Source organism: Argiope bruennichi, chromosome 5 (genome assembly GCF_947563725.1).
Source record: "Argiope bruennichi chromosome 5, qqArgBrue1.1, whole genome shotgun sequence".
Classification (NCBI taxonomy): Eukaryota; Metazoa; Arthropoda; class Arachnida; order Araneae; family Araneidae; genus Argiope; species Argiope bruennichi.
In genome coordinates, this window is record NC_079155.1 from 25,536,498 (window position 1) to 25,562,322 (window position 25,825).

Consider the following 25,825-nt stretch of genomic DNA (forward strand, 5'->3'; position numbering starts at 1 on the left):
AATTGTTTACATTTGTTTTATTGAAATATTAATTGATACATTTGGCATTAGTCGGGATTAAAATTCTTTTAAGTGTAATATTAACATTAAAACAACTTTTATATAAAATATATTATAAAAGACAATAATAGGATTTTTATATCTGCTTATAACTATAATTAGAATATTAATTGAACTGGACAATTTTTAAAATCATCAATAGTAATTTTCACCTTAAATTATTAGTATTTGTTATATTAATACTACAAATTTTGTTCACAAATAAGAAAAGTTGCCTTTCTTTGAACAATCGATTTAAGATCTTACTACTAACTACTGATCATTACTTTAAAATTATTGTATTAAAAGAAAAAAATTAAAATAATGGTAAAGTAATTCAAAGTTAAAAAAGACAGTTTTCACTTTCCTTGAACTCAAATGGTCTACATCATCATATATTTTCATGAGCAAACTATTAATAAGCTGCACTTGCTAGAAATAGAGAGTTGATGTTTTTTTAAAAAAAGTTTTATTAAAAAAAAAAACTCGAGTTTCTATATCAATTTCTCCTCTTAAAACTAAAAAAATTAAATTGTCTGTCTAAGCAGAGTGAACCGTAAATAAATTGTAGTTCAAGGAGTTAATTTCTAAATAAATATTTAAGTATCTTTTGTACTTTGAAAAGTTGAAAGCATTTTTTCTTGTGTATTATATAAGTATAGAAAATTTGCTTAAATTCAGCACAGTTGTTTAGATGTGAAACAGCATATTCATAGTGGCTGTGTATGTAAGCATGTTTCTTATTTATGATACTCCTTTACTGAAATAAAAAAAAAATATGTATTAACATTTTTAATTTTAGAATTATTTTCTCTTGTAATAATTTCAGGATCCAAATTTTTATATGTTTTATCAGATTTGAATTAACTAAGTTTTACTGTATATAGTATTTAATAACAGTGATTAAAAACATGAAAATTTGTTGTTAGATAATGTTGCAATTTTTTTTTTTTTTTTGACTTAAAGATTTTTTTTTTTTTTTTTTTTTTTTGTAGATGGATACTTTAAAATTTCTTGATGGTTAGACATTGCACAACATATCCTTTCCTACCATACTGTTCCATGATAGTTGCTATTAGTGTTAATAAGCGAAGATGAGAGACACAGATAAGACTAACATCATGAATGAACAGTAAATATTTTGATGAAATAAATGATTTTGACTATTTTTTTTAAAACATATGATTATCACTTTATAGATTTATTTTTAGTGATAAATTATATATATTAATAACCTTATGATAAAGACATATATCATTGCAAATTTTTGTACATTTCATATATAAAACTTACCAAAATGACATTTTTAAATATTAAGTGTTTCAATCAAGAGGCTTATTTTTTTTATTTGACCTCATGAAGTATTAAATTTAGGAATTTTCAAAATTTAATAAATAAATAATTTTAATGAGCAGCTGTAAGCATTTCTTAAAACTTTTTCTAAATGTTTTGGAGTAAAAAAACAGAACAAAATGTATTTCTAGATGCCATTTAAATATAAGGATTCAGTTGGACCCTTGAATTAGAAATTCTGATCAGAAAAATACATGGTAAGCAAACAGGTAAATATTTTATGCGAGTTTCTATACTAACGAAATACATTTACTTAATGAGGTCATTTTGTATTGAAAATTTTTCTAATTCTTCAAGATGGGATAATGTATTAAAAAAAAAATCTGAAAAGATTTCCTAACATCTGATTTTAAAAGCTATATTGTTGGAATTTGTGAATTTCAGTTGGGAAGGAGTATGAAATTTGGATGCTGTTAGAAATATTGTTGCAGATTAAGTTAAAGAAAATAAATAAAAAGTCAGTTCTTAAAATTATCTAAACATATATATTTACTTCTATATATATGATTATAGTAGCTTAAAATTTTTGAGGTATCAGTGGTATATTTATCTGTTCAAAAACTTGTAGTGGAATCAATGTAGATGAACTTTCAAAATATGCAATAAACATGTAACATTATATTTAAATTTAATAATAAAAATGTTTATATGCAGACACAGTGGAAGATTTTAAAAGGAAAACATTTAATCACTTTAAAATATCAATATGATTTTTTTTATTTGCCAGTATTTTTACAGAAATTATAAAAATATCTACTCCTTAACTGTAAAAGTAATACAATTAATTCTTGCTAAATAAATAAGAAAAAGATTATTTTTACAAAAGAACATCCATTCAAAACTAACCTTATTTTATTATCTATGATAAATGCTCACACCATACATTCTTAACCTTAAAATAAAAAACATCACCAATTTCATTAAAAAAAAAAATCTAAAAAAATTCAACTCACATATTCTTTTTAACCTACAAAAAAATTCAACTGAAAAATAAAGTAGTAATAAATAGTAAACAATTGTACAGACAAAATACAGACTCTTGTGTTACAAAATCTTATTGCTTTTGGCAAAGTGATGAACTGCTTGTAACCAATTTCTAAAAAGTGCTTTCTTTTTGCTGATGGAAATTTAGACAATATTGTTGTTAGATACCTAAATGAGATTTCTTGAGAAATCGTATAAAAAATTATAGCTTCCACAACATCCTAATAGCCTGACCTAGACCCACATCAGTATAATTAAAATAAAATAATCCTCCTAATGTGAAGACTGATAAGGCATATACAGCACCTACAGCTGCTTTAGATAATGCAGCTCCCACAACACTAGGACGAGCATAATCAACAGCAATAGCTTCTATTCCCCTGTAAGAAACAAACAATATGAACCAGAATCTAGCAGTCAAAGTAAAATCTTTAACAAGGCAAGTTACAATCAAAATTCCATTTTCACCTTTTAAAAACCAATTAAATAACTGTTTTATGTAAATAGATAAAAACAATTAAATAATTTTAAAATATATTTTAATAATGTTGCTTCTAAATTAAAATTGATAAATGATAATTTATATGTAAATTTAAACAACTGCTTATAATGTACTTAATTAAAATAATTTTGCTAAACCTGAAATATATATTTTTTAATCTTGATTTTGAAAAACAAAGTAAAAACAGTAGTTATTGCTTAATGTGATAAATTTGCAACTTAAGAATTTTGATAACAACAGAGTAATAAAACTCACTGCATATTGTAAAATCTTTCTATATCATTATATCAAAGTAAAAGAAAAAGCATTTATTGCAGACAAAGTCTATCAATAAATTTAATCAAAAATAACAATTAAAACATTCTATAGTTTTGTTTAACGATAATTACTTCTTAACAATTCACTTGTATATATTAATTGTGCTTAGTTCTTTCTGGAATTCCTTGGAGGATTTACTTTGACATATTCACTCCTGTCAGAATTATCAATATCTATTATTTGATCTAACTTACAAAAATGTTGCAATATTTCAAAATTTTACAAAGAGTAGCACACACACACAATGTAATTTTCAACTTCACTACATTGTTGTATTGATTCAATTTAATTAAATTTTTATATCTTTCAAGAATTTCAATTTTATCTTTAAATCAGTCTTCAGTTCATTTTAGAATCAGTTATTTTTTTCAAAATTTATTTGTAAATTGTAATTTAGTCCCATGCAACAGTGGTTCATGGTTGTTCAAAAGATTTTAACAGTCTGTTTAAATCAATATAAACTGTTCTAGTACAGACAAAAGCATGTAAAATCCACTACATGAAAAAGATGATTCCATATATTTCCTTACAAAAGAGATAAGTAATTCCATTAATGTCATTATCATTGTTTGAAAATGACAAATCTGTTAATTATCTACTTCAAAACTGATAACATTAAACGATGCAGAGATTGCACTAAATGAATATTTTTGTGTGCATTGAATAAATAAGTTGGTTAGGGACCAGAGATTTTTGATAATCTGAATTAAATTATAACATTAACCATAATCACATTAAAACATGTCCATTGTATATAAGGAGGAAAATGGAAGAATGACTTCTACCTTCCATTTCATGATGAATAACAAATCAATCAATGGCTACATTTTTATGAAGGAAAGAAATTTAATAATTTATCAATAGATTGACAAAACTATTAAAATTGAGGGAAACAGAATACTCTTAACTGAAAAATTACAATGAACAATCTAGTAGTACATAGTGAGAAATGTTTAACAGATTTTATTAAGGAAGAAAATTTGTTTCTCTAAGCAGTTAAAGAACATTTTGTACTAATTACTTACCAATGTACATGAACTGTTAACGAAAGAGCAAGAGCATAATCCAGGGCGGGGTTAGGAAAAGCTACAGCTGCAGGTAAAATTCCAAGTAATGCAGCAGACAAAAAGCGTTCAGCAGTCCATATCTTAGAATGACTGTGATCTAAAAACAACAAATCAAAGTAATCAATTTTTTCAAATAAATTAGTTACACTATATAATTGTACAGTTTAGAGTGCTTGAAGATAAAGTAAGAAGAATTTTGCATAATGATGGATTTCAATTAACTGTAATGAAAATTGGTCATTTCCACTAAATTAATTTTCCGACATGATATGTGATTAAAAGGTTTAATACTTGATTTTAGCAATTTCATAAAGATTCCACTGAATAACTTAAATGGTTATAATACAGTTGCTACAAAAGCATTTGTAACAAGATATAAATAACAAAAATAAATTCAATCATGGAATATTATTATATCATTATTTTACTGACCAGGTACATAACATGCAAATGAAATATTCATTTAAATAAAACAAATAAAAATATTTATATTCAATAAGCACAAGGAATATTTAATTAAAATAACATTCAACAGTCATTATGATGGGAAAAATAAGTGATTTACTAGCTGAAATGTTTATTCTACAGTTTTTTTAAATCAATCCTAATTTGATAAATCAATTACTTACACATATTTATCAATAAATTACATTTCATATCATCTGAATAAATTAAATAAATTTAATTTTGCCACCTTCTGCATAAAAATAATTCAATTGTAATGTAAAATTAAAATAGTTTTTAATTATCTTTTGAATTAATCACTAGAAGTTAAAAGAAATAATTTTATAAATATACGATCCAGAAATCTTCAGATACACTATATATTTATTATTATTAAACTAATATAAGTAATTACTTTTTTAAATAATCAACACAGCCTATAAAAATATTATCAAAATAATTTAACTACATGATTTAATTTTTATAGATGCAACTCATAATAAAATTTTTGATACACTTCCTTTAATCATAAGAACAGTTTCAAGAATGTCAACAGCCTATAAAATTAAATAATTTCTACATAAATGAAAATTTAAAAAAAATAATGGAAATTAAAAAAAATCAAGCAAACCATGTGCTTGTGCAGCTGCATTAATATTCTGTGTTGTACTGAAATAAACTGCCGGTCTGTGTTTTAACAAGGGAACTTCCTTTTGGATAACAGAAAAATGATTTCCAAGTATTTGAGGTCTAGTCTGCAAAGTTTTCCACAAGACTCCTGAAATATAGAATAATATTACATCTATATATGCAATAAAAATAATTTTAACTGCTAAATATGCTCCATGTTCCCTCATAGTATGCAAATTAAAGCATTTACATTGATTTCTTTAATCTGTTTACATTTATAAATCTAATTACAAATGATAAATGGAAAAACATTATAAAAAGGAATATAAGAATCAAACTATGATACTTTTCAACTATCCCAGAAGCAGCTGAAATGTATGAAATACAGCAGATGTAAACAGCAAGCTGAGTATTCACCTTCATTGTAGCATAGAGTTACTTACAATTTAACAAATATGTTTAATTATTAACATGGCAGTAATTAAAATATTGAAACAGATTTCTGCAAGAAATCTGGTATAAAGCTGCACATTTCTGTGCTATACATTTATTGTACTTTGTGCATATGTTTCTGTATGTTTACAGAAAAATCTTAAAAGTTCTTTATTTAATGGTGCAGCAGAAAGACAGAGAGAGCTTAATATTGAATATTTTGACAAAACATTATTAATTTATTTGACCATATTTCTCTACAATTTAATTTTAACAATTCATTTCTTATTTTGAACATTTATCACTTTGTCAAGTATTGTACTGGCTGTCATACTACATGCAAAAATAAAGAAATATGGATTTAAAAAAAAAAATAAGGGGGGGGGGATAAAAAAAAAGCTGACAATATGAAGCAGTCAAACACAGTTAAAAGTAAACGAAAATGTCAGATTATAAATGAAAATTTGAAGAACTAAGATGGCCTGCAATCTCATATGAATGTTGACATCAGGCCTGACACACGACACATTTGGATAGTGAGAAATTTTTATTAAGACAGTATTTGCAAATGCTTAGTAAATTAATTTAACATTTGAAAAGTAGCAAGCAATACAACAATCAGTTGGATTAACTTGGTGGTTTAATTTTTATTCATTTAATTCTTTTTCAAATAAGTTCAATTATTATTTTAGATTGGCACAGTTTTACAGCTTCAATAACCATTTTGCACTAATCAATGCATGTTTTAAAAATTAAAAGATAATAATTTTAGTGAATAAATATACAATCATAAATCTGAAGAATTTTTGTTTCCATAAAATTTAAATATTTACAAAAGTAATAAAGAACTATCCAATCATTTAAGGTGTATTTGAGATTGAACAGAAAATAATATAATAGGTTAATATTCTATTTCTTTAATAGCTAAAAAACAAAAATCATTAAAAAAAACATTTCTGGGAGATTTGTTAAAATTAAAACCATAATATAGAAAAATCCCCCAAAATTTTCTATTACTATTTAAGTTTTAAAAGCAAGCAAATAAATAATAACAAAAATCTATAAAGTATTTTGCCATTTATAGCAGTAATTAATCATTCACATTTTTTAAAAAGTTCATTTATTATACTGACATTAGAAGCAATTCTTTGCGCCAACATAAATAAGAAATCATCACAGAGTACGTACAGATACAAGTGGAGTCATTTTTCAATATGTCTAGAATCTTATGCAATCTTATCCGAAATTGAGCAATTAATAAACTTCCGCAATGGAAGAAAATTCCAATCAATTGAATGAAAATATTTGTGTACATGAAATGCAATAATTAATTTGAATTTGTTCTATTTTTTAATTATACGACTCTTTAATTTCGCACAGCCTTATTTTCAATATTTAAAATAATGGGAATCAAAATCTAATAAAACTACATCGCAAAAAAGAAATTTCATTTAATGTTACGAATAAAAAATAAAAGACAATTTTCTGTACTATAATCATATTAATAAAATGCATATTCTAGCAAAATCCAAAGTAAAATTCATTACCTCTGCAGCTATTTCTTGCCACGTTGAAAGCAGTAATCATTTTTTAGCAGAATTCTTTCACTACACTATAATGTTATATTTTTTGGAATTTTAGTAATAACTCACGTTTTCGAATAAATAAACACTCGGCTCGATTCTCCGTGTCCTTCCAAAGATTTGAATACTTTATTCACTTCATTTGAGTTGAAGCGAATAAAGTAAACAATAGCATAATTTTTATAAAATGTCCCTACGAGAGAGATAGTAACTATTGCTATATATTAATGACCATCAAATTTCCTGAAAAGATTTCTTTAAAGTTATGTTTTTAGTGTAAAGATGCATTTTATAAAATTTTCAATCTAATTATTTCTTCATTATTTTGCACATTGCTGGCGAAATATGGCAACTCATTTTCATGTAAAGCGCTGTTTTGCGTCAGCTGTTGGTGCGTTTTGTTTGTGTTTTGATTGAGAAGAAATTTTGTGAAAACAGCAATATCTTTATTGTTATCGTATTGCTTACTTCGAATAACTTTGAATGCAGATTTCTGTACTTAAAAATTAAGAGTACCTTTATCGTGGTAAAGACCTTAGGTTTCTATTCAATATCATAATTAATTTGTAATGTAGTCATATGTCTGCATTTCATTAAATATCTATTATAAGTTCTTTTTTAACATTTCATTCATTAATTTAATATATTGTATTTTGTAAAGTAATTACCATTTTTTCGGTATTTTATTTAACAAGTAGAGCACATTTTGTATTGTTTTTTCATGCAAAAAAATGAGTAATTGTTAAATAAAGTTTAAGATATATATATATATATATATATATATATATATATATATATATATATATATATATATATATATATGTATGTATTATATAAATAAGAATTAATTAAGTATAAGTGAGGAATCGAATCGACGCATTTATTAATTTCTGTGATTTTAACTAAATACTTTAGTATGAATTAATTTATGTTAAGAGGCCTTTATGTCCAGATTCTCATGTTTTGAACGAGGCATAAAATTAAATTCACTTTATACAGTATTTCTGAGAATAATGCTACCAATTAATAAAATTTTAAAATTAGATTTGTGTTTTGTATTTCAGAGTCTCAAGTCGACTTTCATTGATAAAAAAAATCATGATATGTTGATCATGTATGTCATAGCTTCAATATTTGGAGGGTATATTGCCTCTTCATTAATACTTTTCAAATTTCCAAATCTCATTCACAAGCGGAAAAAACTCAAGTTTTTTTGTCAGCACATAAGTCATAGAGGTGGTAAGTATTCTTTGCTTTATTGTTGTGTTGAATATATTTTTACATACAATTTTATTTATTATAAAAACTTTTTTTCATATAAGTTCTCTTATTTTTTTTTGTATGAATTAATTTTTTTTCTAGAAAAAAAAGGAAATCTGAATATACAGAATGTTATTATTCACATTAATTTTTAAAAAGTTAAAATAATTGAAAATTTTCCAATGCCTTTGCCCTTGCAGTGATTTTACTCAGAAATTTTGATATAGATTTCTATTACACATGCTGATTTAGAAAAGGGAATCTTAGGTGTCTTTTAAAAAAATGTTGCAAGTGTGAGAAATTTTTATCCTTTCACTTGGAGCATGAGAAAATGCTTAAATCATCATTTTCTCATACTATATTAATTAAGTAAAATAAGGTAATTGGATCAGGAAATAAGGAGACATTTTAGAATGAAGTTTATATGGACTAATTTCAAATAAAAATGTAGAAATTAATTAAATTTTAAATTAGATTTTAAAATATCATTACATATATAGTATACCGAGTATCTCGTCTAATGTAGCGGAGTGGCAGACTGGATAACTAAAAAGGCGGATAGGCTGGAGTTCTATGAACTCATTTCTTTGCCCACCAATACCAGAAGACAAAGTTTTCGTACTGAAAATATTACATAATATGTATTTTCTCACTTTGTATTAAGTACTAAGCATTCCATTTATCTCAAGCCATGTAGAATGTGAACCTAGCCACGGCGCAATGAATCATAGAAACATTTGCTTGTAACTTGTCAAGTTAAAATAGAAGACTCTGTATTAATACTTTATATTCTGCACAGCATATTCCAAGGATTTATTAGAGAAAAAGTAAGTTGAAGGATATAAACTGTTCTCATTTTAATATAAATTTTGCATTGCCTAACACGGGAAACATAAACAAAACATTAAAGTAACTCGTAGGCTTATTCTTAAGAAAATTGGTTCAAACTGATTTTATTTTCCACTGATAAATGATTACACAGATATGAAAATGTAACTCTAAGATAAGAGTCAAAACTTACAGTTTTTAGTTTGTAAAAAAAATCTTTAATAGATGACTGCTTCGGCAATGCCATGCCTTCATCATGTAATTACGATAAAAGAAGACTAGGCCAGATATTATGGAAGCCAGATAATCGCAAACTAGATAGATACTCAGGAGTGTACTATATATATATATATATAATGATAATTTTGAAGCTATTTGGTCAAACAGAAGAAGTAAAATTATAACTTCAGTTTATTTTAATATGAGGAAGAAGTGATGATCAGAAGATGTCTGTTCACATTGAAATACAAGAGTAAAGTGACCAACATTTTCCCCTTCAGTGTTTTTAGGTGAGATTCTGACAGAGATTTCTTTGCTAAGTGTTGATTAGACAAAAATATGTGCAATTGTTAAGGATTTTTATTCCTTCATTCCTGGTGTAGGAATGACAGAATCAGCAATTTTGTTAAGTGCATGTTGGAAATAATGAAATAAAAAAGTGAGAATTGAATCAGGAAATAAGAGAACATTTTAGATTGAAGTTAACATGGACTAATTTAAGATAAAAGTTAGGATTTAAATTAAGAGATATTATTACATACAGATATATATAAATACACCCACACACACAAGGTGATCGGTAAAGTGCCTTTAAATCATTTAAATTCTAGGCAGTATTGTAGTGATATAGTTGGGGAAATAAAATGTACTTATAGTAAAGTGATTATTCTGAATTTATTATGACAGTTTACAATATCTCTAGCTGCAAAATAACTAAGTAAAAGAGATCAGCCAGGAAAGTCCAATGGGAAAAATATGTACTGTATGGTAATAAAAAGACAGGGTAAAGTTCAATGGAATTATCAATAAAATTGGCAGGGTTATTTGTGATTAAAACTTTATGCGAGTTCAAAAGGGTTCATCCTGAAATTGAAAAATGTAATCTTTGACTGTTTGATACAGTTTTTCTGGGTTAAGTAGTGGCAAAGTGAAATTTAAGCAATGAAGAAAGTAAAAAATAATAATTTAAAAAAATCTGAAAAATGCACTTGGGGTGGTTGATCTGAGGATACATTTTTCAATTTTAGGACAAACCCTTTAACAAGTCACATAAAGTTTATAATTTTAAATGCAAATATCTTGACCAATTTTACAAATAACTCCATAAAATTTTCTTCCATGTTTTCATTATGATATAGCATTTTTTTTTTTTTTTTTTGCTAGGTGTAGTGTAACTTATGTCTATAAATTCAGTATAATCCCTTTTATACAGGTATACATTACAGTAGACTCCCGATTATCCGCGGGCGGGTTATCCGCGGAGCGGATTATCCGCGCCTGCCGGACTTAAGTTTTTTTTTTTTTTTTTTTTTCTTATAAGCAAAGAGAAAATGTTTCCAAAGCAAGAAGCAAACACAAATGACTAATTTCTTCAAAAAGGTGTAGTTTTACAGTTATGCTTTTGTAATTACATAATACATTACAGTATTAAAACAGTACATATGTATTCATTTTTCTGTGTATCCTTGACGCATCTCGTAAGTACAAAGCACTTTTCTGTTTCCATTAACAAAATGCATTTTAGGTTCGTTTTGAGTGATATACTAAAATATTAAGCGTTAGTTAAACATTTCCTGCTGTTTATTTTACGTTTTATTGTACATAAAACGATTTTTCAAAGTTGGAATGACTTTTTTCTCTTTTGCTATACCCGTTTTTAGCTTTTTTCGGATTATCCGCGATTTTTGTTATCCGCGGCGGCCGCGCCACCCAATTCCGCGGATAATCGGGAGTGTACTGTACTTTCATGACTGTACTTGATGCTGTTTTTAATTTAAAGGCTTAAATAGATCATTCTATGTGTACACACACATGTATATCTATATAGTGAAAAAAGATTTATTAATTAAGATGTGGCTAATTGTATCTGAAGGTAATTTTATCCTATTGTACTATATATTTTTTTCACGGATTTGTTTATTAAAACAGAAGAACATTTTCAGTTGCACGGGAAATAGAATCATAGTGGAATATTTGACACTGCAATGTATATATCGTTTTATTAGTATCTTTATTTTAATGTATTCAAGTCTATTATTAATTGAGTCATTCTTATATGCTTTCATCAGTATTTAAATTATATGGAAGCTATATTTTAAAATTTAGAGCTCCTGAGACAATTTTTAATTTTTCATTCTTTATGTGATATTTTTGAAAAATAGATCTTTGTATACAACAAAATAATTAAATTAGAATCTTTTAAAATAGAGAGTGAAAAAAATTAAATAGAGCATGAAAGTCAGTATTCTTTAAATATAAGAGGAAATAATCCAATAATTTATTTTAAACTGCTAAGGTGGATTTTTTAAAAGTAGTAACTTATGTAAGAGATTTCTATGTTTTCAGAGTATTAATAGTTATTTTAATTGGAATCTAGATGTCTACAGGTTGGCATACAGTTAATACATTAGTATAGTAGAATCTATTTAATCAGAATGCTTTAAAATATTTTTGTCAAAATTTTTCAGGGGCTCTTAAAATTATGCCTGTTTTCTTTCTAAATATAACTTATAGTTTAAGAAATGTGCTTATTGATATGTCTTCATATTTCATTTGTGGACAACAAATACTTTTATGACATATTTGATCATTCCAAACAAAAAAACAATTCAAATGTTTGTTTGTTTTGTTTGTTATTTTTTATCCAGGCACTTTTAAAAGAATTGTTATTTTTTTAATTGAATGCTTTTCTGTGTTAGAAACAAAACATTGTATTTAATATACATTCTATCTCTTAGGAGCTGGTGAATATACTGAAAATACAATTTCTGCATTTGAAAAGTGAGTTCTAAGCTTTAAACTTTTCTGATTTTGTATTCATTCCCAATAACAATAAATAAATAAATATATAGTGTGGAAAAAGTAAAACATTTTAAAATAAAAAAATTATTTATTTTTCGTTTAAAAGTAAAAGATGTGAATTGTTATATGTTTATTGAGATCATTCTTTGTTCTCTTTAACGTGTTATGACCAAAAACATGCTGTCCCCTTCCTTGTGAACTTCTGTAAATGTTCTTAAATTAATTAAATGATTTTTCATTTTTTAATACCCTTTCATTTCTATTTACTTAAACTAGAATGGATGTCAAAAAACTATTATTGAAAAAATATCTTTAATTATAGTAGTGTATTAAAATTGTCTTTACCAATTTTAAATGTAATTATTTCTTTTTAAAAATAAGATTGATTGAAGAAAATTTTAATATTTTCTTCAGTCTGGTTTCTTAAATTTAAGAGTGTTGTTAAAAAAATAATTATTACAATTATGAACAAATTATATGAAAATTGTTCCCATTTTCAGTGCAGTGAAACAAGGAACAGATATGTTAGAAATTGATTTGCATTTAACTAAGGATGAGAAAGTTGTTGTTTCACATGATAATAATCTGTTTCGAGTAACTGGTATAGATGTTAACATATCAGATTCAAATTATAAGGTAATTACTTAGTAATATTTTTTTAATTAAACATTATTTGTTATTTTTTGAAATTTAGTACAATTTTTTATTAATGTATTTTATTTCAACCAGGATTTGCCTCTTTTGAAATGCCATATGAATAAGGATCTCTGCAAAGGTACTTTGTCATATATGTTTTTGAAAGCAATATTCAAAACATATAATTTATAGTTGGAATTAAATTAATCTTATTTAGTGCCCTGCAGAATAAAAACTATTTCGTAAAAAAATTCCAAATCTTGATTATATGTTTTCAGAGGGTGGAGAAATAAGCAGTAGCTATTCTTATTTAGATACTGCAGAAATGTAACATTTCAAGGAACAAATTTCTAGCTAGGAAATTGTTTAAGACAATGAGTAATTCAATTAAAAATGTTATAAATCTTTTTGCCAAATAAATAAATCCAAATACAAAGAAAAAGAGAAATTGCAAAATATTAAAATTGCAATGTATTCTTATATTAAATTATTAAAATAGTTATGAAATAAATTAAATATTTACATATTTATAATTTAAAATTAAATATGAAATAAATTAGATATTAAAAATAAATTAATTATTTACTCATATTGTAAGAATAATTATTTAATGGACTATTGTATATTCCAAATGACAAGTCTGCAAAATAATAATTTTTAATGTTATGTTGATTTTAAATTTACTACCTTAATGATTAAATTCTTTTATTTGTAAGGAAAGTATTACTATTGATATAGGTTAAATTTTCTAGATTAATTTACTTTTTATTATCAATAAGTTGTATGATCTAATATATATATATATCATGAGGTTACTGAAATAAAAAAAAAATTAATCCCCTCCATTAAAAAAAAACATTAACATTTTGTTTAAGTGAAAAAAGTGTTGAAGTTGAACTGTGAAATTAAATTGATCAGTTATTAAAAGAAGGACTTCATAATGTACAGAACTTGGGACCATCATTGAACTTGTCTACCTTTTTTGATTTTTTAATATATTTAACTTTATTGATTCGTTGTTCATTCTATAAATGAAAAATCTTTTTAAAACCTATAACAATTATTTAAAATGTATGGTTCAACTTTTAAAAAGGCATTAACTACTTATTATTCAAAAAAACACATATTTTAAGCTTTTGATTGTAATTAAATATTCAGACTTTAGAATAAACAGATTTGCTTCCGAATATTTGCTAAATCAAAAAAAAAAAAAAAAAAAAAAAAATCAAAATAATATACTAATGCAAAAAATAATAAATTAATGCTTAAAAACATGATCTATCATCTTTTACAACAATAATTATGTCATTTTATTATTTCAATTTGTGCAACATAAATAAATTGAAGTATAAAATTTCTTCAGTTCTATTTATCCATAGATTTAGAAATCCTTAGAATAACCTGACAGTGATATTTATCCATCATTAGAAATCTTGACTTAACTTGACAGTAATAGAAACTTTTCGTGAGGTTTTCCTTTAATTAGTTTTTTTTTTTTTCCCCTTGACATTCTAGTCTTTATTCTAAAAAACATTTGTTATTCTTATTACTTCGTTGCCTCCTCTCTGTAATATTTTGGATTCTCTCCATTAACTCTAACAATATGTTACTTCAAATAATCGAATTTACTGTTAAAGTCTTCTCTAATTTGATAATTTTTAGTATATCAACTATTCAGCTTCTTTAATAAATGTGATAAATCTAATGATATCAAAATTTAAAATGTATTCCATTTCAGTTATTTTTATCTTTTGATATTTTTAGGTGATTCTGGTAAAGAAAAGAAAATACCTTTACTAAGAGATGTTTTTGAAAAATTCCCACGAATAGCAATAAATATTGATATCAAAGTGAATAATGATATTTTGATATCAAAAGTAAGTATTATAAATTTACCTTTATTTTAGTTAAATACATTTAGATTTTTAATGAGAAGTTTCAAAGCAGTAGATTCAAATACTGGAAGAGACATTAATTATGATTTATTTTAACTTTTTATTGTCCATAAATAAATTGTTGTGAAGTATGAATCTAAATGATGCAGTTATAAAGGAAAGGATCGTGCAAAATGCATTGTCTGTGACTATAAAATAAGTGAATCCAACACTGGTTATATTATTTAAATTATGTTTACAAAGATTTTAATTTATCCATATCAGATATGAAAATAAAGGAATTGAACAAATTACTTTTTTGATTCTTGATCAACAAAACAATATATATATATATATATATATATATATATATATATTCAGGGTAATTTCATTTTGTACTTTTATTGAATTTACTGAGATGTGCACTTGAACTTATATTGAACAAATATTGCTTAAATTCTGAAGCGTTATTCTAGTAACATTGATTATTAATTATTTTTTATAAATTTTATATAACATTGCTCTATGATTCTTTAAAAACATAATATTTTAAAATTTAAAAAAAATACACAAAATTCTGTTATTACAAAATAGAACAGAATTTTGATTTAAACAGAATTTTGATTGTGTTAAAAAAAACTTTGTCATTTTTTTTATTTGTTTTAAATAAAAATGGCTTTTAAATTTAAATTTTTAATTGGATGCATGATTTAATCTTTTACTAATTCAGTTTGTTAAAATTTTCTGCTTAAAATTTCTTATATAGAGATTATAAATTTTTTAGGTTAATGACCTTATTAAAGAATACAATCGTGAAAATATCACTGTGTGGGGGAACTTCAGCAATGATGTTACTAAAAAGTGTTACAATCTGGTAATTTTTTATTGTTTCTATATTCCTCTATTATTTTTGTGAAATATTAATATAATAATATAAATTATCTCTAATATTTATTAAATCTTTATATGAATTATCTTTAAATTTTTTAAATTTTCTTTACTGTACTTAATTCTTAATGGCTGTGAGTCACCTCTCAGATGATAAAGTGCTTTATCAGTTATGTATAAAAAATTCTAGCATTTAATAAGGATTAAAAAGTAGAATAAAAAACATTTATTATTTTTTATTAATGGAACATTAATTTTAAAATTGCCTCTCTGTTTTCAGAATCCTCAGATTCCTATTTATTTTTCTGCTAAAAGAGTTTTGTTTCTTGTATTTCTAACCTATAATGGATTACTGCCTTTTGTACCTTTGAGAGAATCATGCTTGGAGTTGCTTATGCCATCCGTCATTCTTAAGTAAGATATTAAGTTATATATTTTAGAATTATTTTTGATATTTATTGTTATACTTTTACTCTACTAATAATAAAAATGAGTGTATGTGTCTGTTTATCTCTCTCTCTCTGTGTATATTGGCTCTCTACAGCCAGACTATTTGACCTACAGCTACCATGTTTGGCACATATATAATCACAAATGAATACTCCTACTCTCTTAGAGGCTTACAGAAAAATCTGAATGATCAGACTGCTGCCACAATATTAGTGACAGCAGTTCGACAACAAATGGAGTTGTAAGAGCCGTTAATAGTAAAAAAAATTCCAACTTAATTGCTGCAAAATTCTTTGGTCTAAATTTAATTTACTCTTAAATATATTTTTAAGTATATTTCACAACAATATTTTCATTGTTCCAAATGAGATCAAAATTGTTTTCATTGTTTTATCAAATATTTGATTGCACAATATTCTTTCACTGTTGAAAGCTAAAAGGGCAATAATATTTATGTATTTTAAAGAACAAATTTAAAAAATGAAGTTTTTACTATACTGTTCAGTTGAGAAGGTGAATGAACTGGAAATAATAGTACAATAATGCAATTAATTGGTCCCCATTCGAAAGTTCATATACTTCATGAACAGAACATAAGTAAAATATTATACTAATGAGATTTTAATGTCTTACAGTTTTGCAGTATCATGAACATGAAGTTTTTTCTAAATATTTAAATAAGAATAAATATAATCACTATCTATGAAAAGCCAGCTGGTCGCCAAAGTCGATTAATACTAATAATAAAGATTAATGTATGCTCTCACTTGTAAGCATGGATGCTTTACAGGCCACACCATTTGATCTAAAAACACAAAATATGACATATGCATATTTGGGAAGATGAGAATATGCTTTTCAGAGTGAATTCTTAATTAGAATTTTAATTAATTAAAAATTAATTTTGAGTGTTTATTCAGCAATAACCTGCTTTTGAATTATTATTGCAAAAAGAGAGGGGGGAAAAAACGGATTTTACCGCATTTCACAATTTTGAAAAATTATATTTTTAGTAATATTAATTTAATAATCATGCAAATTTTTCCTAATGTTGGTAGTGCTTTAGAAATATGTGTTTTGCCTAATTTTCAACAATATAATGAATTACTACCCTGAAATTTAAACCATTGTCATTGTACCATCAAATATTTATTAGTTTGATTTTCTTTAATTGTTGAAAGCTAAAGAAGAACGATTCTGTATAATTCACAATATAAAAAAAAAAAAAAAAAAAAAAAAAAACTATAATGAAAGTCAGAAGAGAGATTAAATGGACAATTTTTTTAAAATATCGCTATGATGTCATGGAACTGGGCTTTATTAGAAAGATTCATGTACATATTGAACAGAAAATGTGAAAGATTGTTAAAATATATTCACTTTAATGTCTGACAGTTTGATGGAATCATGGATATGAAATTATATCTAAGCAGTTTAACTGAAATTAAATATAGCCATAATTCCCTGTGAACCAGCTGGTCTCCAAAGTTGAATCATTTCATTTTGTTTTAACAACTATTAATTTGAGAATTATATTAAATTTTCCAGCTTTTATTTATCTTAAAAGGTTAAACTTCTCCTTTCTTACAAAATATTTGTAATTTTTTCCTTATGTGTTGGAAGTTTTTAAATAGTTCAGTTGAATCTTTATAAAAGAAATATATCTTATCTTTATTTTTTATTTATTTATTTATTTATTCATTTTAGAAATCCAAGTATGATGATTTCACGTGATAAATTTTGGAGTCCTTACCTTGTATGGTTAATAGATAAGTGAGTACAATATTTTAAAAATTTGCAGATTTTTATTTTTCTGTATATATATATATATATTATAATTCAGTATTTTGTATAATGCAAAATGTGTGTGTGAAAAGTCTATTTTATTAATGACTTACAAGTTATAAATATTATGTTTCCCATGTTTTAAGACAAGATTTTTTTTAATATTTTTTACTGATATAATCTGATTAGATTAAAATTTAATGTCATGTCCTTTCTGTGTTTTCAGTTGGAATTGAATAATATAATTAGAAAATATTGGCTACATATCTTTAAGTTCATCTATAGACTACTAAAATAAATGCACTTCATTGATAATAATTTTTTTAACAAATTCATTTGGATAAAATTTAATACATTTTTTAAAAATAAAAATCATTAACATGATTACAAAACTTCAGATTTTTATGAAAATACAATTTGTTATGAATTCTAACAGAATTTAAATGGAGAAATATTTTATTACCTTCATAAGTCAGTTCATCAAATTAGTGCTCCTAATGAACATTTTAAAAATTATTAGTGCCTCCTGGAAAATTTCCATTTTTTGAAATCAAGCTGATTAAATGCTTAGTAATAAAACTGGGAATCTAAATCAATTGTTCTAATTGTTAAGCAACAAATAAATTTGATCCTTGCTTCTTTTTCTGCATTTAGTTGCTATGAACTCAAAATTTTAAATTGCTTGAAATTTTATGAATGATTCACTACTGAACCTACTAATCTGTTGATAGTTCAGTAGTGAGATCAACTACGGAAGCTGGGAACATCGATTTTAAAATTTTGATGTGTATGATATTTTTTATTGGCATCAAAAAGGCAGTTTCTAAGACATGAAGTCTGCTTTTCTTTTCTTTTACTGTTTGAATTAAGATAAAAACTATCTTCTTTATTTGAAATTGCCTTTTGTATAATTTCTAAAAGTCAATGCTTAAAAAAAAAAGCAAATTAAACAGTTACAACTTCTCTTTGGCTTTAATAGAAAACATTGTGAAAAGAAAAGAATTCCATTGTTATAAAAAATTAATTTATTATTTTCTTTTATGTGCAAGATTGTTACCAAAACTGAAATATTTAAAATGAAGTATTCTGAATAAATATTTCTTTATAGGTTACTAATGAGGAAGGCTTTATTTGATCACCTTTCTAAACGAGGGATACAGGTAAATTAACTTTACTTACCTATGAATTTGCTATGCATGCAAAATTTATTTCTTATTATAAAATTTGATATATTGAATTTTTAATAGAACATTTTTTTTTTAATGTTTAATTTTGTAGTTCAGAAACTTAAGTTTCTGTTATTAGTTCATATTTAATTGAATTTGTGAATTGTTTAAAATAAACAAATATATATTTATGCATCTATATATTTGTATGATTTATATTTTTTCTTTAAAACAATTCTTATAAAAGTTGCATTGGTAATTTTTTCCAAAATATGATACCTTTTAATTTTTGTGTAGAAGAAAAGCATCCACATCAAAGGTGATATTTTATCTTTTCAGTTAATATTATAATTTATTGTTGTATAACATTTGCTTGAAATTAGACGATTAAAAAAATTATTAAATATTCTCCATTTTTTCATCATAGTCAGTAATAGATCAAATCAATAATGCAAATAAAACTTACCAAAATCTGTTAGTGTTTTTTACATTTAAAGATTTGAATATTATTCTACTGCATATAACCTTACTATATTTCAATCCAGTTTTAAACTTATAATATTACTGAATTTTCATATATTGAACTACCATATAATAAATCACTATTTACTAAAATTTTTCAAAAACTTAGATATTGAATTCAAAACACTATTTATGTCTATGAAATATAATTTCTATATATTGAACAAAAATTTTATTTAATATGATGGTATAAATTATATGGTCATAATAAACAATAATTCAATGACAGTAATATATGACACTATTGAATTCAAGCAATTTCTTTGCACATGGATGAGAATTTGACTGTGGCTGATTATATTGCTATCAGAACTTGTTAGATGACTTGAGTTGAGAATGAGTCTAAAGATGATGATAACACTTAAAATCAAATAATTGAAACACACACACATAGAAAACAAAAAATGAGAGTATTCGAAATTGACTGACACAGTTTAAAATTTATTCGTAACATTCTTGAAGAAATTTTTACATCTCTTATTAAAGGTGAAAATTATTTTGAAAAGGATACAGCAAAAGATTATATTCAAAAGAAGTATTAAGGACTTCATTGTCCAAATATATATATATATATATATATATATATATATAATTTTGTCTTTTTTTAATACAAACATACATTTTACAGTTAGCAAGTACGTCATGAGCAATTTCTCAAATTGCATACATATTTGTATATTTTTTAAAATAAATTTCTATATCAGTGTATTGTGTTAAGTCATCATTAACCTCCCTCCTCCACAAAAAAAATTAATTGTGTATAATTGTTTTTAATAAGAAAATGATAAATTTGCAGTATATATTTCTGAGTATCAAAATTTCTCTATATAAAACTTTCCAACAGGAGCATTCATATTCAATATACAAAGTATCAGATTTACATTTTATGTATTTTAATTCTATGTTTAAAGTTGTTTGATGTTGTGGATTTTTTTTTTTTTTTTTTTTTTCTGTAGACATAAAATGTGTAGATTTTTTTAAGTGAAACTCAGTCATTGCCAATGTTGGATTTCTGACTATACAGATATTATTAGTTTAACTATGAAATAATAAATATTTCAAGCTTCATCCAACCTATAAAATAAACAAGTTTGTAAAAGATGCAAATTGTATGAAATATCGAATATTAGAAACTTGATCAATTATGCTTGACAAAGTTTTAATTCTATCTTGGTTTTTTTTTTTTTTAATTATTTAGATTTGGCAATATTTGTTAGTTCTAAATAGCTGCTTAAATAATAATGTGTACAAAATTGGATACCATTTTGCTAAAGGCTCATAACAACAACAATAAAAAAACATTTTTAAAGAAATTTACATAAAATAAATCATTGGTATGATCTGAAATTAAGAATGTTTTGAATTATAAACTAAATTGAAGTTCTTTATCAGGATGACAAAATGTCTAAATCTGCCACTGTTCACTGGTAACTTCAACATATTGTTGATTTAGATTATCATTGACTGTAGAAGATTTCTTCTTTTGAATAGTGTTTTCAAAATTATTGTAATTGAATATTATTTTTTCAATGAGGTTTTGGTGAATATTATTTAACTAATAAATCTAATTATTTAATTTCTAGACTTATCTTTGGGTTCTGAATGATGAAGAGGATTTTGAACGGGCCCTGGAACTTGGAGCAACAGGTATAATGACTGATTATCCAACCAAATTGAGAAAGTTTTTAGATAAGAAGGCTATGAATAATAAGTCAAAGTGAATAACAATCCTTAAAAATGTATATCTTTATGCAAAATTAATGCAATGCTGTGCTTTGTTAAACACGTTTTTATAAAGTTGCTTTGTTAAAACTTTTAAAAACTGTCAGTGAGAATGTAGTGGACAAATTAGAAAGACTATGCAATCAAGCTCAATTCAAAAACTTTTTTGTTTTGTTTTTTATGCATCACAGTAATTGTGATAAAAAATTTTAGTAGCCAATTTTTATTTTATTTTTAACGAAGGTAATTTTTGCTTTTAATTTGTAAAGGTATTTTTTCCTTGCAAATACAATTTTATTTTGATAAGTCTAGATCAGGCATGTCAAGTTGTTGTTTAATTTTTTAATCTTCCTTAATATTTTAATTCATTAATAGTAACTTATTTTCTAAAGAAAAATTTCATTTTTTTTAAACCATAGCTGAAGAACCAGGACAATGTGAAATTTAATCACAATTAACTATTTTTTTAACCATTCTTAATTATTTATATTATTGTTAATTTTTAATAATTTTGTTAAGTTGTATTGTAATTCTTATTGTTTTTGTTAAATAATTAAATTTGTTTTGATAATTTTGTTACTTTCAAAGGTTAGCTTAATTAATTTTATTTGTACAGCATAGGACTAAAAGGCAAAAACTTGAAATATTATCTAAAAGTTGGAGATAAAATCATAATGATAATCCATAATTTTATCATTGTACGTACTAAGACTGTTAAATTATCGTTTTCTAGTTGCAGTTTCAATTATACATTTAAAGTAAAATACACGCATCTGAGTCCAGATTAATTGCAAAATAAATTTGAATTTATTATGATATATGGTATTGTTACAGACTGTATTTCTTCAATTATTTTCATTTTTAATATATTTTCTTTCTTTCTCTTATTTGACATGCTTCATCTAGATTTTTTTCCCTCTAATAATCCTTTGGGATGAAATAATTACTTTCCTGACTTCTAATTTCTCTCTATGTAATTATATTTGAAATGTGATATTTGAATTATATTTCACTGCAAAATTGTGTTAAACATAGAATTTAGATGAAGAAAAAAAGGAATTTGATCATATACAAAATCCTACAGATTTAATCAATATATATACCACTTGCATTACTTAGAACTGCACAAACATGGCAACACATGCAGAATAAAATTGTGATATCTTTTATGAAAATCTCACATATTACATTATTCTCATTCGTAGTATAAATCAATGAATTTTAAAACAAAATGCCTTTTAATGTAGTTTTATTTATGGTTCAGTACTATGGAATATTGTTTGATTTAGAATAGACATTATAAAATTAGGCTGGACAAATCAATCACATTTACCAATTTTCGAACAAATTTATTTAGTTAGCGAACAATTTTTAAAAAAATTATGAAGCCTATTAATTTTTTATTGTACTGTCAATCTGAGGAGAAAAAAAAAATGCTCAAAATATTATATATTTTTATTTTGTGAGACATTATTTAAATTTGAGCTTTTGAATTAGTGAAATATTTTTATTGCATTGTTGTCATATTCATAAACTGTGTTAGTGAAATTATTATTGATAAATTGTGAAATGTATGATGATATATTGTGTAAATCTACACAAATACATGTAATCAATGCAGGAAAATATAATTTTAAAATATTTTTTTTTTTACTATATATATATATGTATGTATAATAATATATTTATAGTATATAATTCATGATTTTGAAAAGGAAATATTTTTATATTTTTATTTTCATAAATTGCTCCTTGAATTAAACCTTTCTCAAACTTTCAAATTCTTTTTCACCTCCCCCCCCCAAAAAAAAAATCAGTAAATTTACATAAATAAATTAAAAGAATGTAGGAAAATTAATTACAAATTTTAATAGTTTTTCAAAAAACTTTTTATTAAAATTTTTCCCTTCTTTAAATAAAAATATTGTAAGAAAATAATTTTACTTGACAGTTATTGCTTCATTTGAAATTAATTTAATTGAAAAAAGTAAAAATGGCAGAGTACAGCATTTGTGTGAGAAAGGTATTGGTATGAGTTTACAGTTCATATTAATAGAAAGAATTAAAAAAAAAAATCAATACAGATTATTTCAGAATTTTGTAAATATTGTGCAGTTTAATTTAATTAATGATATAATGATCTTCCACTAACATGTTTGTAATAACTATTTTGATGTGGTTACACTTTTACCTGAACATAACACTTAAATTTCTGCACAGAAGTGACTAATATAATAACATTTCCTAATGTCAATGCAGCTTACTTTCTTTGTGTATGTATGCATGTGTATTTTATGTCATAAATCCTTTTATTGCTTTATTTTCAACTGTGTCTGAAATTTTGCTTTGTTGTCAAAGATTTTTAAAAGTGTTGTTTCTTGATTTCTTGTAATATTATTTAACTCTAAACAAACTCCATTGTATTCCATTGACCTTCATTTTTCTAATTTATTTTTATTCACCATATTTATTGTGAAATAGCATGGATTGTATTATTCTCTTGTTATCTTGACCATTTTGAATATACTTAATAAGCTTTTTGAATGTATTATAGTGTTTTGTGGGTATTCACAGCTTAAGACTTGTTATATTTGATATGGTTAAAATGAACGAACTGTATGTAATTTATTTATGTAATTGATGTTAATGGATGTTATCAAATGTAAAAGTCATGCTATATATATATATATGAATAGTTATTTAATTGTTTTGTCATATTACCATGAAAGTTGATACAGTTACTTAATTTTCTTAATGCCCAGTGTGAAAAATGCAAATTGTCCCCAAAATATGAACACATGAATAACTATCTTAAGCAGTTATTAAATGCATCATAATTTTATAGTTTAGATTGATAAATACTTTAATTATCATCTGAATTAATTTATTTATGGCTATTTGTCATGAAAATAAGTATTGATGGAAGGTGAACATGTAGATAGAAGTAAGAAGTGGTAATCATCTGTCACCCACCAACTTCTTCAGAGTCTTAACCCATATTAATTTCATAATGTGTTAACAGTTGAAGTAAAATGTTCAGTGTTACATTTGGTTAATATACCCTATTATTATTAGATAAATGGAGCAATTGGAGTTATAAGCAGCACCTATTTTGACAACCTCTGATAACTGATAAGATTTTACACTTTTTAAATTAAACTATGAAAGTTAAATTAATTTTATATTAATTTTCCATATGATTGTTATTCAAGATGTGCAAAAAATTTTGGGGGCCACTCAGTGATATAGTGAGGTAAGAGACGCTTGGGGCATAATATAATTTTTTGCCCCAGCCATCCTCATTGGCTTAATAAATATAGATATTTCTCAGCACTGGACATTATTTTTCCTTTTATTTCATTTAAAACAATAACTAATGCTTTGTCTCAATGGCACACCCCGTTATACCGGTGGTCCGGGTGTATCCCCTGACCCCTTTTCCCCTACTTCCTATATCACTGGGGTATCATGTGCATTTATTTTGTTTTATTTAAATTATTATTACTATTTTTTTCTTTAAATATATTAACTTAGTTTATGAAATATAATTATGTATCCCCGTTTATTGTTTGATGTAATAACTATTATTTATTTTTTCCTTCTTGTTTATTTAAAAATTAGCTGATGCATAATATTTCAATGGATCATTCCAGAACTGTTCAGGATATATTGCTTTATCAAGCATGTGTGTACAGGAAACTTTGTAGTTATAGTGAGTTTATGTATATGTTTATGAATGTGCAATCATTCAAACCAAGCTTCCAATGCAGGTTTCTGGTTATCTATCTTTTTAATGGATACTTCAATCATTTTTGATCTTTTATTAATGTTTTTAAAAAAACGCTTGCAACATTAATTTTTATTATGAATTTTCTTTTTATTTAATGTAGATCTTTGTATCGTCTGATAAGTGCATATATTGTAAGATATACTTATCTTCATACCTTATTTTTATTATATTTTATTTACTTATTTTTTTATTTTTTGCTTTTTTTTCATTATTTAATAACTAATTGATATAATTCAACAAATCAAAGCAAAATACATGCTTTAATTTATTATTATATTAATATTTTTTTACAATGTATGTTTTCTTAATAATTATTTTATGTGTTTTCAATGAAGTGAGAGAAATTAACTTTGCAATTGAAAGGAAAAGAAATAGTTTGAAACTTACTATTTTGATTTTGATTGAAAGAAGTACTGTGTAACTTGTGTTTTATGGATTTTTATCTGTAACATTTGTGAAGAAATTTGTTTTAATATCTTCATTTTTTTATGAACTTCAAACTTCAATACTTTAAAATCTTAATGCTTCTTT

The 25,825-nt window shown here is 24.5% G+C and overlaps 2 protein-coding genes across 3 annotated transcripts; one reads left to right on the plus strand and one right to left on the minus strand.

Moving 5' to 3' along the window:
* Nucleotides 1–2,226: 2,226 nt before the first annotated feature.
* Nucleotides 2,227–7,471, minus strand: LOC129968129 (succinate dehydrogenase [ubiquinone] cytochrome b small subunit A, mitochondrial-like). Its single transcript, XM_056081948.1, has 4 exons — nucleotides 7,317–7,471; nucleotides 5,339–5,485; nucleotides 4,222–4,360; nucleotides 2,227–2,756 (listed from the first exon to the last, which is right to left on the minus strand). The coding sequence occupies exons 1-4, from the start codon at nucleotides 7,354–7,356 to the stop codon at nucleotides 2,579–2,581; spliced, it is 504 nt and encodes a 167-aa protein (XP_055937923.1). The 5' UTR covers nucleotides 7,357–7,471; the 3' UTR covers nucleotides 2,227–2,578.
* Nucleotides 7,472–7,745: 274 nt separating this feature from the next.
* Nucleotides 7,746–25,431, plus strand: LOC129968123 (lysophospholipase D GDPD1-like). 2 transcript variants are annotated; one of them, XM_056081944.1, is made up of 12 exons: nucleotides 7,746–7,878; nucleotides 8,417–8,591; nucleotides 12,398–12,440; nucleotides 12,962–13,097; nucleotides 13,191–13,236; nucleotides 14,862–14,974; nucleotides 15,756–15,845; nucleotides 16,140–16,273; nucleotides 18,017–18,082; nucleotides 19,203–19,254; nucleotides 21,366–21,429; nucleotides 25,126–25,431. In XM_056081944.1, the coding sequence occupies exons 2-12, from the start codon at nucleotides 8,456–8,458 to the stop codon at nucleotides 25,134–25,136; spliced, it is 891 nt and encodes a 296-aa protein (XP_055937919.1). In that variant the 5' UTR covers nucleotides 7,746–7,878; nucleotides 8,417–8,455; the 3' UTR covers nucleotides 25,137–25,431. The 2 variants fall into 2 exon arrangements, with proteins under 2 accessions (XP_055937919.1, XP_055937918.1); XM_056081943.1 differs by lacking the exon at nucleotides 25,126–25,431 and having other exon boundaries at nucleotides 21,366–21,721.
* Nucleotides 25,432–25,825: the final 394 nt, after the last annotated feature.